This window comes from Sphaerodactylus townsendi, linkage group LG04, assembly GCF_021028975.2.
Source record: "Sphaerodactylus townsendi isolate TG3544 linkage group LG04, MPM_Stown_v2.3, whole genome shotgun sequence".
In the NCBI taxonomy this organism is placed as follows: domain Eukaryota; kingdom Metazoa; phylum Chordata; class Lepidosauria; order Squamata; family Sphaerodactylidae; genus Sphaerodactylus; species Sphaerodactylus townsendi.
The window spans coordinates 75,140,558-75,156,820 of NC_059428.1; the positions used below are offsets into that span (position 1 = coordinate 75,140,558).

At 39.3% G+C, this 16,263-nt stretch overlaps 1 protein-coding gene across 1 annotated transcript in view; it reads left to right on the top strand.

Annotated features, from left to right (window-relative positions):
* Positions 1–16,263, top strand: part of CFAP47 (cilia and flagella associated protein 47) — a 290,800-nt gene that overhangs the window by 48,621 nt on the left and 225,916 nt on the right. The window contains exons 20-23 of the mRNA XM_048494089.1: positions 269–413; positions 4,148–4,242; positions 10,284–10,446; positions 16,049–16,149. Of these exons, the coding sequence (XP_048350046.1) occupies positions 269–413; positions 4,148–4,242; positions 10,284–10,446; positions 16,049–16,149 (504 nt within the window). The remainder of the gene's footprint in view (positions 1–268; positions 414–4,147; positions 4,243–10,283; positions 10,447–16,048; positions 16,150–16,263) is intronic.

Consider the following 16,263-nt stretch of genomic DNA (forward strand, 5'->3'; position numbering starts at 1 on the left):
AAATATAGCTGAGTTTCTATTGCTATTGTTTCTTTGGCGGGGGGATGTCATTAGCTTGGAATGTATTTTAATATTGACAGTACAACTTAATTTTGAACTGCTGGAGATATGCAACAGTGAGTGGAGTGACTGGGGACAGCCAGGTACTCTGTATTGAGAGTACAAACCAGAGCCTGCCACCCTATGCTTCTTCCCTAGTAAAGTTGTCAAAAGATGTTTGCTTATATTTGTTCAAAGTAATTTAGGTGTATGTTTCTTCTTTTTAAAGCAGTCCTTTGTCTTCCCTGGTGTTTATGTTGGTTCAACCCAAAAAATTCCATTTGTTGTTGAGAACAAAGGCAAGGCATGTGCCAGGGTGATGTTTGATTTATCCAATCATGATGACTTTACACTGCAATTTAATCTTCAGCCAGGTATTTCTTTGCATTTTCAAATCTTGTAATTAATTGGAAAAAATTTAGCTAGTTTAAAATGCTTTCTGTGATCAAAGTCTCTTTTTAAAAAGAAACTTAAAACATATACTGCATACTTCCTAGTATTCTGTTCCTCTACAGATATATCAACATAATCCTATAAGCAGTGATTTGTAAAACTAAATGTTTTGTGAAAAGCTCTAAGATTTCAGTAAAATGGGAAATGTGGAAAGATGACTGCTGGTTTGTAAGACTTTCTAATTGTTTCTTTCTGAAAGAGTTTAAAATTTGGGCATGGTGGGGCTACAAGTGGTTTGGTATGAGCCTAAGAACTCTAGACCTTTGGGTGTTAGCCCATTGCCTTGGTGTTGGTGGACAGGTCTGGTATAGATACTGACACAGGATGTCTTGTGTGCTTTTTGTCTTTTTATACTGTTTTATATAAATTTGTTAAAATTGCATTTTTGTAAACTACCGTGGCTCCCCACTAGGGAAAGAAGTGGGGTAAAAAATACACTTCATAAATAAGACCAGAGTGATGGCCACCCAACTGTGCATTCCTGGCCTTTACAAGAGAGTAGCATCTACTAAAGGAATGTAGGGGGTCTATACGGAGCTGAACTATATGCTATTTTTAAAGCAAGTTGGATCCAGATTTCCTCAAACCAATTTAATATGTAATTTGACTCTAAGTAAAAATATGGGTCCAGATAATGCTACTTGAAATGTAATCTGTAGGTAAACACGGGTGCAATGAATTCCTACGTGTTATTAAGATAAGTTTACATTTAACTATAGGTACTGTAGCCAGCTGGTGTTGTCTAAACCATCAGCCTTTATGTTTGTTGTCCCAGCCTTTCAGCCTTTCTATTGGTTAGCCCTTTGCTTCCCTTCTGGATCCAAAGTGCAACCCTAAGCAATGACTTTGAAGGGTATAACTGTTTAAGATTGCTGTGCAAGTCTCATGTGGAAAGGCCAAATTCCACAGAAGCCCTTAAATTCAATTTCCTGCAATACTTTTGTTTCATTGGCTATGATTTTATATGCGTAGCTGATCTATGCTGAATGAGTAGGTTCTTTTCATTCCTGCTCTTCTGTCTTCTGTCTAATCTGCTTTGTTTCTTTTTATCTATAAGGTTTCCATAAGTATGGCTAATTAGCACTTTCTGTAACTCTGTATGTTGGTTTTTACTTATGCTTTTACTGAAAGTCCAGGCTTGGTACTGCTGGGAGGTCTGTGTGCTGTGGTGGACACACTGATGCCAAATCATTGTTTGAACTAGGGTTGAGCAATACCGAAAATGTTTGGTAAAATTCAGATTTGGCTGAATACCACATTCGGTATACCCGGTATATATTCGGCTAGCTCGAATAATTTGGGTTTATCTTAATTTTTTTGTATTTTTATATGTTTTTTAACTATTTTCTACCTATATGGGGTACAGTTTTAGGCTAGTGGCACCAAAATTGCAGGGTATCTTCAGGGGACTCTCCTGATGATACCATCCAAGTTTAGTGAAGTTTGGTTCAGAGGGTCTCCCATCCCCTATTGTTTCCAATGGGAGCTGATAGGAGATGGTGGCTACCCCTTTGAGGGTCCATAAAATTGTACCCCCTAAACCAAGCTTTACCAAACTTGGGTGATATCTTCAGGGGAATCTCCTGAAGATACCCTGTAATGTTGGTGTTGCTAGCTTAAAAATGCGGCCCTGACAGGCACCCCCAAGATAAGTATTGAGGAGGATTTTCTGCTGGATGAATTCTTTAGTTTTTTCTATTTCTTTAAACATTTTTAAAGGGAGTTCAAGCGGCTAGCCGCTTGCACCCACTTTAACCAATGTTTAAAGAAAGAGAAAAAACAAACTAAAGAATCCACCCCCCTTTCTGTCCTACCCCCCCATGCACCCTCCTCAGCATTGCTGATTTAGTGCTGGGCTGCTTTGCGGGGTGGGTGTGGGAATGAGAAGGGTGCACAAAGGGGGAGAGATGGGACCAAAAGGCTTGTTTTCTGTCCCATTCGCCCCCCACCCTGCGCCCCTCCCATCGATGCTGACTGAGTGCTGGGCTGTCCCATTCCCCCCAACTGTTCCCAGTGACTCTGACTGAGTGCTGGGTTGCTTAGGAGAGTCCAAAGCAGCCCAGCACTCAGTCAGCAACACTGAGAAGAGTGCCGGGAGGGGGGGAACGGGACTGAAAGTTCCTTCCCCTAGGAATTGGCTGCATTCGGGCATCCCTTTAAACAATCCCCGCATTCAGCCCTTTCCCCGGGGAAGTGGGGTGGACTCTTTAGTTTGTTGTGTTGTATCTTTGAAAACTAAAGAGACCACCCTCTTTTTCCAGGAATTGGCTGCATGTGGGGATCGTTTAAATGATCCTCAAATGCTGCTGAATCCCTAATGTCAACAAGCTGGTCCAAATACTTTGTATTTGGATCAGCTTGTATTTGGGGCCTTTGTATTTGGGCTGAATGTGGCCCAAGTATGCCCGAATCAGGCTACCTGAATCACCAAGCCTGTCCATCAGGGTTGGACAGGCTTGTCCATCAGGGTTGTTCTTAATTCAATGAACTGGTGAGGAAAGTACACTCAAAACTAGTTTATTTGAATTCTTTCCATAGTTTGTTATAACCAGTGACATTCACTTCAGAGTTGGTCAGATTTTTTTAAAAAATAACCTTATATTAATGTTCTGTGATTTTTGGTAATCTTTCAAATACAATGTTCCAACTTCTGAACTTCTTTAGTATACATTTACTATGTATTCATTTTAGGAATTGCCTCAAACTATTTCTCACAGCTGCTTCATACAACTGCTTTGGCTTCTTTTTGACATCGAAATAAAATGCAGTTGACTTAATTTTATGAAAAATAATTTGTGTGAATTTTAAATTCACCTCAATACTGCATTGCACCAGTATATGGAAACTGATATGTTAGAAAGATGTTAAAATAATCACACAGTCAATTCAACAGTCAACAAAAGTCAGTTTTGGTAGTTGTCACCATGGCAGAAACATGCTGAATATTTTTATATGAAACTATTTAATTTTAGTCTGTTAACCTAAATTAAGCAAAAGCAATAGGCAACATAGCCATTGCTATTGCTATGGAAGGCTTATGCTAGTGTTTATATTTTGGATATTTTTAGGGAACTTTGAGGTACCATTTATGGCAAGATCATCCATGATTGTTTATTTATTTCTTTGCCTATAACATCACTGCAGTTTATACATCACAGGAAATAGGCTTGTTCTACTGGTTGCTGGATTAGATTTTTGATAGCTAGGCAGGAAGGCTATAAATACATAAAATTACTGTAGTGATTTCAGTTATTCTGAACTCTTTTGAATAATGCGTTCAGTATTCTGTGAGAAGTTTTTATGGCTCAGTCCCAAACAAACACAGTAGTCCTTAAGTTCTTGATAGGTATGTTAGGATGGGTAGCAGTAGAAAAGAGCAAGAGTCCAGTAGTGCCTTAAAGTCTAACAAGATTTCTGGTAGGGTATGTTTAAGTCGATCTAGATCTTTGAGTCTGAGATGGACATTTTTAATGCCTTTACCGCTACAGAGGATTATACATATAAAACCAGCAAATCTGGAACTTTCTATGGAATACAAATATATTGTAACCTCTACCCACTCCACTTGTCCTCCAGGCACAAGTCTGTAAAATGATAATTCTACATAACTGACAAGTATGAATGATAACATATGCAACCATCCCTTTCCTCACAGATGTTTGCTGTTCTCCATCAACTCAATGTGTGTATACCGTGACCATAGGTGCATATTCATCTTTGGAATGTTCATTGAATTTCACACCAAAGGAAGTAAGTTTATAGGGTACCAGTAGGCACAAGGTATTTTAACATAATTGAAAGAAGATTTGCTGGGTGCTATGGTCACAAAAACTTGTCTTGCTGAAGATGCTCTGCTTTCAAATTGTTTTAAGTATCAGCAGCCATAACAGCCAATTTGCCAAATTATTTATTATTAGTTTGTTTTCAAATTCTAAATATTAATTTTATGCATACTTCGTCAATTCTATTAGATGCAACATTTATCAAACCTCAATTTAAGTTTTTCAGGCATAGATACTCTGTTCCTGAGAGCCAATTCCAGATGCTAATTAGATGTAACATTTTTGTTTTAGAATTAGTGTTTAGAACTATGCTTGCTTTTAAAAAAATAAAATCCCAAAGGAGAAAGTAATGAGATACCACAGTTATTTATGCAATGGGTAAAATCTTTTCTATCAGACATTTGAGCACTGGCTTTAGAAAAATATGACATAATTTTGATTAATATGGATCGGGCATCTTTTTAGTGATTAATTAATATCTCAATATGTGTTACATTAAAATATCTTAAATAATACCCAGTACAGATTCTTGATGAAACAATAGATTGAGTCTGGCAATCCATGGGCACAAAGACTGTGGATCTTTCTCATAGTCCCCACCCTTTTATCAGTCCTTTCTGGGACTGCAGGATTTAGATAAGCCATGCAAGTTGGGGATATGCACAGAAAAGGGGAAATGAGGTAGTATTATCTTTTCTCCCACCTCTGTGAATGCAGAAGAAAACTGATCTAGTCTCCTTCAGTCTCCACAGAGCATCCCCTCCCATCCTGTTAATCCTTCTGAGAGCTATGTGGCTGTTAATCCTTCTGAGAGCTGTGACCACATGAATCGAATTCCCCAGGTTGGGATGGGACTGTTGGGAGGAAGGGATGCAGAAAAGATCTGGGGCCATCAATACTTACACTTGATGGAGCAATGTTTCCAACCCACTGTATGTTTGTATGTCATTTGTATATCATTATACAAGGGATTAGGGCAACACACAGTGGGGAAGGGCCATGGCTCATGGGTGGAACATCTGTTTGGCATTTAGAATATCCTATGTTAAATCCCTGGAATCTCCAGCTAAAGCAGTGGTTCTCAACCAGGGGGTCAAGACCCCTTTGGGGGTCGAACAACCCTTTCACAGGGCTCGCCTAAGACTCTCTGTATCAGTGTTCTCCATCTGTAAAATGGATAAATGTTAGGGTTGGGGGTCACCACAACATGAGGAACTGTATTAAAGGGTCGCAGCATTAGGAAGGTTGAGAACCACTGAGCTAAAGGATGAGGTAGTAGGTAATGTGAATCATTTTTCCTAGCATGCTGGAGAGTTGGTACTAGTGGGTATAGAAAATACTGACCTTGATGGACCAATGGTCTGATTTAGTATAATCTTCATCTGTTCATATATTCACGTTTTCTCTTCACACAATTTTGTGTGGGTCACTGACTGAGGGATGGTGGCATACTCAAGATTACCTGAGTGTCTTATGGTTCAGAACGGATTTGAATCCAAGTATTTGTGGTTCAATATAGTTGTTCTGTCTTTTTCTAACACTGGGCATTGAGGAAAAGAAATTTAAGATTTCTTTAAAAACATTATAAAAGCAAAATGTTGGATGATTGAGCTTTTACGCAACAAGAGTATATTTTGAATAGAGCTAGAGTACAGAATTTAATAGCGGATGCATTTATGTTTACTCACTCTAATCCCTTGAGATAGTGTTTGCTTACATGAGCATTCTGTTACAATAACATTTTTCTGCAGATTGTTTTTCAGTTTAAAAATCATCATAAATATTGAGCAATCTTTTTAAATGCCTTCATTTTCCCTGAAGAAAAGCTGTCAGTTAAAATGAGAAACACAAGATTTCCGTCTCAAATTGTTTATTTAGATTTCTTTGAGTTGTGGGCATAATATAAAAGTCAGTTGTGTTCCCTGGTCGTTGTTTGCCATTGTTTGAAGTACAATTCATCCCTGATGGTGATGTGTGTGTATTTATATATTTTAAGTTCAGGGAGCTTTGTTGTATTCTTCTTAGTGGAATGTGAGAAGCTGTTGGCTTAAACAATGGGCTGCATTCAACTAAAAGGGGGTTCCTGCCCAGTCCAGCTTGGGAAATTCCTGGAGATTTGGGAGAAGGACATCAAGAGGCCAGAACTTGGAGGGGGGGGGGGGTGCTCACTGGGGATAAATAGCAGCTGCATTCATAGATGTTTTAATGCTGAGTCAAAATGAGGGGATGCTCTGTTAAGGATCCAGCAGGCAGCGTTCGTGGTAGTGTCAGTAATGGCAATCAGGATAAGTAAGACACAGGATCATAAGCTTGTTCACTTCACAGAAGGGCTTTATTCATCTTGCTTGCAAATCACAAAACCGACTGACAGAGTGCAGTGCAGCAACAGGTGAACCAAAGCACACTTTACTGCTAGCATCTTGCCAACTTATATACATATATACAGCCAATGATAGTGTTGCACCTTATCTGTACAGATGTGCATCACGAGGGTATGAGTCATGCCTAAACCTGCTGACTTCCTCAAGAAGGAGATTGCATCATCCCTTCTTGCTGTCAGATAGATTTTGCTGATCTGGTTGACAGATCCTGACATGCTCTGTTCTTACGATTTGTTGTAAAGTCTTATCTAATAAGTGTACCATTTTATATATTATTTTCAAAGGTGGTGAATCTTAATCTTAATAAGCTAATTTCTGGATATCATTTTGAGTACATTTGTATTCTCTTCATGCTGCCCCCCCATTTTGCTTTGTTTCTTAACGATTATATAGTTAAAATTATATAGTTATTACTAGTCAGTTTGAGTAAGTGAGCTATGCCAGAAGTTCCAAACCATTTCAGTAAAGTGACTCACAAGCCCAAATTTTCCTTGTATGGTGACCCATCAGGATTGGATCAAGGGTTTTGGGGGCCCTAGGCAAATGAGAGTCCACATGGTGCAGAGATTAAGGTGTCAGAGTATGTCCTGGGTAACCCAGGTTCAGGTCCTCACTCAGGCCTTGGAATCTTGCTTGGTAACCTTGAGCCAGTCATATACTTTCAGCCCTGACCATGAATAATATTTGGATGGGAGACTTCCACAGAATGCAAGGGTCATGATGCAGAGGCAGTCAATGGCAAACCACATTTGAGCATCTCTTGCCTTTTAAACCCTATGGGATCACCAAAACTCTGTTATGACTTGACAGGGGGAAAAATAGATAAACTATGACTTGGGCACCATCTTGTCCACTATTCCATCTTTAACAGTGGCAAAACTAGATATTTTTGAGAAACCAACAACATCACACCAAGGGGCCAGCTAAGCCCACTGAACCTCAAGCAAGTGATTTTTCAACATTCACAGCCTTCATATATGGAGGTTATATTCCAGCCTTTCACCACCCTCTCCTTCTCCATTACTTCCAGTAATACCCCCTGTAGAGGAAGAGTTACCTATTCTCCTTAAACGTGGGTCAAGATTTTGAACGCACACACGACTCAGAAAAAAACCCTGCTTCTTTAAAACAAATTCTTAAAGTTTATTGAACTCAGCATCATTCAACAAACTATAGTCAGTCGGCATACTATGCATACAATCAGTTGAACAAAAGCAAACAGAGACAAAATCACTGAACCTACTAAAATCAAAATATAAAACTTATCCATGATTGTTTAGTAGTCATAAGAGAAATCAAGCAGATCTCATAGTTCAAAAGACAGCTTCTAGCCAGCATGAGGTAGCATTGTTTAGTATCAGCAGTTACGAGGGGGGGAGAAGCAAGAAAAAAGGGTGCCTCTATTACAATATTGAAAAGCAGATATAGGGGAATTACATGTCAGGTGATCCCAATGGACCAATCACAGATTGGTGCCAATTAATTAAAGCAGTTGGTGTGAGTCTTCATTCTTATCAGGTGTTGTGGCTGAAGGTTTATTGAAGTTCCAACCGTTAGCAAAACTTTGCGCAGCTGGGCCAAGACCTTCAATTAACCGCTACTCGGTACCAGGATGGGAGAGCTGGTGGGAAGCCAAAGATAGGCTTTCAAGAACTGTTTTTTGGAACTTACAACAGAGGGGCTATGGCTGTGATATTAAACTGTTACAAAGTTCACAAAATGGCTACAGTTAGGCTAATACAGACACTTTCTCTACACCCCCTAAGATTCTAAGAAAGTCACTCTGGTAACTACCAGGACATGTTTCAGTTGCAATGAAGATAAAATATGAACTAACGTAGGATCCAGAATATACTGCTTCCAGCATCAAATTTTGGTTTCCAAAATGCAAAAGAAAGCAATGGAACAGAGAGAGGTCGCCCTTAGGAAGGGCTGGTCTGTTATCCACTTTCAGAGGCTTTGTGATCTACTTTTGGGTCCTGACCCACAGGTTTATTAATACTGAGCTATGCTACTAGATTAGCTTTTTACTAGTAGGACATTATTGCCTTGGGGGCAATTGGCCCATTGTAATGCAAGGCATAGCAAATAGTAGTTTATAAGTAGCAGTCTTCTGTATTTAAGGCACTGAGTTCACCCCCACAAAAATTCAATACCTATTTGCTGGAACAAGTTTTGACTACTACATAAAGTAAGACCAGTTTCCTAAATGAAATGTAATTATGTTTGTAATGATGTAACTGATAGGCATATCTTAGAATGTGTGAAACTCCCTCACAAGCCAGCTTAAAGAACAGAAGAGGGATAAAGCAATTGCAATCACTTCATAATCTGTAAAGGTTCAGGATTTGAAAATCATCTGCACAGAACTATTTCTACTGTCCCCACCAGCCCTCCCATCACAATCACCTGGGAAGAGGAGGAAGCTGGGCGGCCACAAGACCTTCTTTTTTGGGAGCCAAGGTCTCATAATACTTATCTTATGTTGTTGTCCCATAGAGAGTGACCTCTGTAGTGTGTACTTTGTGGAGTTGTCCTTTAAAGATAATTCCAAAACTATATTGTTGGTAAGTAGAACCATATCAAACTTGTTCATGTCAACTACAGTTTCAGTTAATTCACAAATATATTGTTCATACCAACAAGCTTACCATGATTGAGAGAGAAACTTTGAGTTAATGGTGGAAAATGTGGCGAAACTGGTGAAAGTAAAAAAATGAAGTTAAACAAATGATTATTTGACCAAACTGTGATTCTTTACTCAGCTGTAGAACCATAAAGGATTTATTTCATTCTGTTGAGTTTTTCTGCTCCAGATACACAAGTTTTAGAGACTCCAGAAAATATTTTAAACAATATGTTCATTTTTAAAGGCGACCTGTACAGAACTTCCTCCTGAAATGTTGAATATTTACGATCACAGTTATGCATAACCTCACTCCTTGACATTTTGTGGCTGACTCGTTCCCTCAGAAGCCACTTATGGCTGGCTTCACCTCCTGCACCAGGCATTTTGTGACTGATTAAATCATTGTGACAGAATTCAAAAGGTATCTGCAAGCTTACAAAGGCTGGGGACCCTTGATCTATACTGTTAGCCGTATTATTTGTAACCAAGGCTTCACAGTGAGATTTAGACAAGAAAAATTTGGTCTATGCAACTGTAGATGACAGACTTTTACGGATTTGCCATGTCTATGTACAATGGCATGTGCCACTTAACAAAAAGTAGCTTGTAACATTAAAATACCATGTCATCCTTCAAACAGTCAGTTGGATGATTCATTGCTCAATGGAAAGAGTGAATTCACATATTTGAACTGTGCAGAAACTTGAACTAAAGCATGCATATTTGTGGCATGTGAATTGGCTCCTGAACAAATGGGGAAAAAAACTTTGCTTGTTTGAGGAATCCTTTTAATTTTGTTTAAAAAACAAATTGCTATACCTTTATTTATTCATGTATTTAAAAGACTTATATGCCTGCCTTTCTCCTTCACATCTCAGAAGCCAAGACAGATAACAACAGTGTAAAACAATATAAAAAGTATTTGCTATCATCAAAACAACAGATTTACAAACCAATCTAAAACAATTACTAAAAAGTCCCTCTACATGTGTCCTCTAGGTGGCAGCATATGACTTCAGTCTTGCAGTACGAGTTAATGTCAACAAGGCTCCATCTTCATCTGATACAATAATAAGTTCTTCTGATTCAGCAAAGCATCTCATTGTTCCACGGCCTCAAATGTTGACTATACCTACTCAGTTTTGTAAAGTTCAAGCAATTGGTATGTAAACTTTAAAGTTAACTTAAATGTAGGTATAGAGTTCATTAGATACTTTGTTTTCAGGTAGTGTTGATAAAGATATGGGAGCCTTTAATGCAATCCACAAGCCCCTTGACTTCCTTCAATATTAACTTTCTCTAATGGATCTTGGAAAGCCATACCCCATTCTGCAGGTGCTGTACAAATTATTTATTTAACTCTGTGGTCATGGTTAGCCATGTTATAATGAGGGCAAAGTCTGTAGAGCAAATGTAAATGTATAATTTGTGTGTGCACAATATATAGAGATGCAGTGTTATCCAAAGCTTTCATTGACATGTATAATTTCTCTCTGTACACCCCTACCAATTCTATAATCTGTCACGATCTGTTTGTGTAGGTTTTGAAAGTGATCTCCCCAAAACTCTGCTAGTTGTTTCTGTGCAACTAGACAATCTTTTTCTTGGTCAACAATTCTTTCTTAATTTTGCCTAGGACCACCTCTGTTGTATGCTGATAGCACCTTTTTGTTACGATGCTCTTTTAGACACTGTATCCAAATTTTATTAAAAGTCAAGCAGAGTAAGATCTTCCTTTTCATCTAGAAATCCAGTTGTCTCCTTGAAAACAATATCTGATTACTATGTCATAATCTCATTTTAGTGAGTGCATGCCAACTTGAATTCCATTTGTTATTTTTTCCTTAAGTTCTTGCCTTTTAATATTAATTCAAGTGTAATTTATATGATGAAGTCTCATCATATTATTTGAAATTCATGGTGTATGGCCCACATTGCCATTAACTTAGATTCCAATTGCAACTTTAGCTTCTTCTTGCTTAGTGATTATTTCAGGCAAACATACTGTCTTTTGGGTAAATAGTCCCAATATGATCTTTATGCCATATTGCAGTCTGAACAATTCATATGATTTAGATACAGGGAAGCAATGGCAATGTGCACATCCTTATCAACAAGACCCATGTCCTGCTGCCAGTTCTTATTTTGGGTGCTGTGTGGTTTCCGGGCTGTATGGCCGTGTTCTAGCAGCATTCTCTCCTGACGTTTCGCCTGCATCTGTGGCTGGCATCTTCAGATGATCCTCTGTTCTTATTTTCTTTATTTATTCTTATTTTCTTTATTTATTCAGTTCTTATTTTCTTTATTTATTCAAAAGTATAGTTGCTTCATCTTGATTGCTTGAAAACAGATTGCTTGAAATCCACTGATCATCAAACATACCTGTAGCTCCCAGCTATCATATAAAGCAATGCATAGTCTCACAGTCAAGCAGTGTGTTGCAATCATTTTTGTTGCAGTTCCTCCGACAGAGATTCTAACAGAGAATTTACAAAGCCCCCACTTTTTTTTGATTTGAGTGCCCATCCACTAAAGTGAATAAGCAGATTAACAGGCCAGACTTGAACCCAGAATCAGCCTGCTACAAGACAGACCCAAAATAAACTAAAAACAGAACATCACTGGTTGTCAGCTACAACTTACATTTTGAACCGCTTCAGTGTATCATCAATGACCTACTGAGCTTTTTTGCACAACCAAAATAAGTCATTTTGAAACAGGAATAAAATATTTCCTCCAAGGAGATCGGCAGTGTTTTTTAGCCCAAATCATTTTATTTCCGGCATGAAAACATTTTAAATGCATCCTTGATTTTAGCGATTTTTTGTTGAAACATTTTCAAAATGTTTTGGCTTGCTGTGCGTGTCTCTTTAAAACATTTTCCTTGCCTCTCTACAGTCCCCTGACTTCCTCCTTGGCACCATTTTCTGTGTTCACTCCATTGTCTCACCTGTTTATTTTTGTCAGTTTTTTAAAATTTTTGGGGCATGATATCTTTGAAGTTTCAAGTTCACGACCTATGAAGAATTGCAGCATGAGGCTTTAAACCATTGAAGCATTGGATCCAGGAAGAAGTAAAAAAAAAAATCACACACAGACATGGAAGAAGCACAATATGGCGGCCAGGAATCATTTTGAGGGGGTGAGTGGAAATTTAAATAGGGGAGATTGAAAAACGTTTTGCTAACATTTTCATTTGTGTGGAAAAACCACAGCCTCTCCTGAATATGATAATTTCTCTTTCTGTTATGTGTCTGTGCGCCAACATCTCCTCAGATGAGGAAGAGACAGATGAAGCTGGCCCCAGCCATTGGAGGCCATAGGAAGACTCAACAGACAAGGTAGAGGCTTTGTCAGGTGAAGAGGGGGCAGTTCAAGTCGAAGTCAGTGTGCCACACCATTAGTCTCACAGCCTGTGAGCCAGAGCTGATGTAGAAGCATCACTAGGCTCACTCCCAGGGTCACCAGAGCCTTTAGGACACTGAAGAAGGCAGATCCAGAGAGTAGCAGAAGAGCTGCATCATAGCGCATAATTGACAGCCCAGCATCCATCAACCTCTGCTTGTCAGCTTGAAATACCACCAGATCAGCCACATAGGCTGCTCAACCATCAATGAATTGCATCTGTCCTTGGGTCACTCAGCATACAGAGGAGTTGCACCTGTTCCTGATCAGGGTTTTCATGATGAAAGCAGCCAGAAAAGAGTGAACCAGTGCAAAAGCAACTTGTCTACGACCCTTGTGTACCTGCTGTTGATCTGTAATGTTTCAAGAAGTCCAAGACGAATGAGGATTAAAACACCTGCAGTTTATTCATTGCGTTACTCCTTAACAACAGAACAGCAAATGCCTACAGCTGCACTAATTAAATACAGAAAGCTGACTGTCAATTACAACTCAGCTACGGCAGCTGCTTTGAGTCAGTACACTACAGACCTCAATGAGTTTGACTCTGGACTGGACCCGGACATTTCTTATTGGATTAACTCCTGACCTTGGAATGTGACCTGGACTGCATTTGTCCTTGGACTTCTGAATATCTGCCCTTTGACCTCAGACTGTGTTTGGACTACATTTGTCGTCTTTTGCCCCAAGTGCAGGCAGTTCCCAACCTAGAAATGCTTCTCACTACAACCATGGATCACACAACAGACCAGATCCAGGAACCAAACCATGCAACAGACCTATATGGCAGCTTTGTTCCTATATAGACTTGGGTAATACTGTCAGACTGCATAGGATCAACTGCATTGTCCTGGACTCATCCACTTGCATATCATCCAATTTAATATATGCTATCATGTGCCAACTGTGTCGTCCTACTGTCTTCATTGATTCTCTCACAGATGAGCATGTTGCCCCCTGTGCACAGATTGGAAGTAAGAAGTCACAACATTCAAAAAGAGGTGGGGTGGATGGGACATTTGAATCTCCCTGGACATACCTTTACTTACCTGGAAGTCACTAATCTCCTTTAAAAAAAAGGGGGGGGGGGAGATATGCTGAAAGTGCTGAATTAGAACTCATCAAGTATGTGTCATTCTGGCTTAAGCAGAGACTGATTTTGATTTTTCCTGAAAAAAACACAGGGAAAAAACCTCAGCAGCAGTACTCCACTCTGGAGAACAAGTGCAAATGTAACTGCGTGTAAAGGAGGAGAAAAAGTTAAGACACCAAAATGGAGCAAAAACAACAACAACAACTGGTGTGGAAAAGCTCTTAATGGGAAAGTAAGAAGACCCTTCTATTGGACATCTACAGGTCTAAGCCTGCTTGGAGAAAAATAGGGTGGATATCCTTAGATCTTTCATATGCACCAGCAGTTAGTGCCTAGTTGCATTTGCCTTTCATGTATTTTGAAATATTTCAGACAACTGAAACCACTTCCTGGCAAACAAACAAACAAACAACTTTGGAGGTTTTTGATAGGGAGCAGTTCTGGGTGAAAAGTAGTTAGAAAGAAAAAAAAGACTACATTTACTCAAGACTAATGTGTCTTGTGGTTGATTCTAGGTGAGAGTCTAAAATAAGCCACAGTGATATCTCCTTACTTACAGGAAATGTACACAGAAGAATGTGGGTATTATTTCATCCAAATCCAGGGGCCTAGAGTACATAGATGGTTTTAATAACCTCATCAGATATACAGGAAACTCTGTACACAGAAGAACTTCCAACACCTTGTGTAGTTAGGCTGTATGCTGCTACCTGAGTGAGTTAGTTGCAATTCTAGGAACTGCTGTGCCTTTGACCATTTATGCATATGTTGTCTCCTTTGCTTTGAGCTTACATTCTGTTCGTTACATTTATGCACATGTTTTCCCTCTTCAGAACTCACCCTGCTCTCAAATCTGAGAATCCCTGTGTTTTCTGAAAGTGAAGGAGATCCCTATGCATTACGATATCCTCTGGTTTTCTTGCTCCTTTCCACGTTTTCTTGCTCATAGAACAGTAGTTTCTCCCATTTCCATGCCTCCTCTGTGTTGGGATGACTGGAAACTTTTAAATGTCTCCCCATTGGATTCCTTTCTTAAAAAAATATTCAGTGCTGTCTGTCGATGATGCAGTGAACTCAGTGAAAGGCTTGGAGAAATGTATTATCCTGAATGCAGGGGTGATCACTGCCAGCCAACCCGCCCCTCACACCAACCATCTCTCCCATGATCAGATGACATGCTGGGTATTCTTAAATTGTGTTATGAAATAGAGCTAGCAACAATAACTATTGATAAACCAGGTGGTCCGAGGAAGAGGAGGAGGGGAAAGGGGGTGAGTATTTTATGCAGAATGCAAACGTGATCACTGCCACCCACCCACACCCACACATTACCCCTCCCATGATCAGACGACTGCAGAGGATTCCTGCAGGGTAGTCTAACAATGTGTAAAGATCTGTCTATCTAGTAAAGTATTGATAAACCAGACAGTGCCAAAAAACAAACAAGCAAAAAACAAATAAACTCAGCAGACAGCCTCTCAAAATGCATGGCAACAAAAAAGAAGGTGGGTCAGCAAAATGGCAGTTGTCCCAGATAGAGGCACTTTGAGAGAGGTTAACCAAATGGAAACAAAAAAGCTCAGGGCAGAAAAGGATGGTGCAAGCAGAAAACCCCCACTTTGAGGCAAAGTTAGAAAATTGACTGCTTCTCAGCCACAGGGTTATTAGTGCATGCTTCATGAGGAGGAAGTCTGGTTTGTGTTGTGCAGTGCAACATCTCTAGTTGGCAGGAATTTTCTTACAAAAATGACCCAGATGCCTTTTCTGGAATGATTGCACAAACTCTTTTCATTATTGCACCTTCACAAGGTGAGCTGGGAACTATTGGCATCATTCCAACTGATCTTTAGCATCAAGAGTATGTTGAACAGATCCCACAAAGAGTCTTACATAGTTCTCCATTTTCATAATATCCTCATGAGGTAGGTTAGGCTGCATTCATTGACTTGCTCAAATAAATGGCAAAGTAGGAATTTGAAACTGGATCTCCCAGATCCTTTATGAGATCAGAGACTGCATAATCTATAAGCATGTAAAATGGATTTTGTTTGGGGAGTGTGTGTATGAGACAGTGAGAGCAAGAAAGAAGGTCTTCTGCATGGTGGCAGATGATAGAAGGGTTGAGTGGGTTATTAATATGACAAAGTGAGTTTTTTTTAAAGTCAAAGCTAAAGTCCATTGATTTTAGGATAGTGAGATAAGCTACTTACAGAAGCATTTGTAGAGAAGTTAAAGTACAAACATGTCTGCTTCTTTCCCCCCACAGTGCAGCAACTGCCACTGGAACTTTATTATCAAGATCTATTTTTTCAGTGTAACTTAAAAGCTATCTACCTGGGCGTTGTACATGACAGCAATTCTATGAGGGTAGGTGGAGTTCTTCTAAATGAAATGTTCTTGACTTTACTGATGCAACTTTAAATAGTGATGTTGTCATTTCCTGGTTATTATATGAGTCATGTCTGAGATACAGATCAAGTG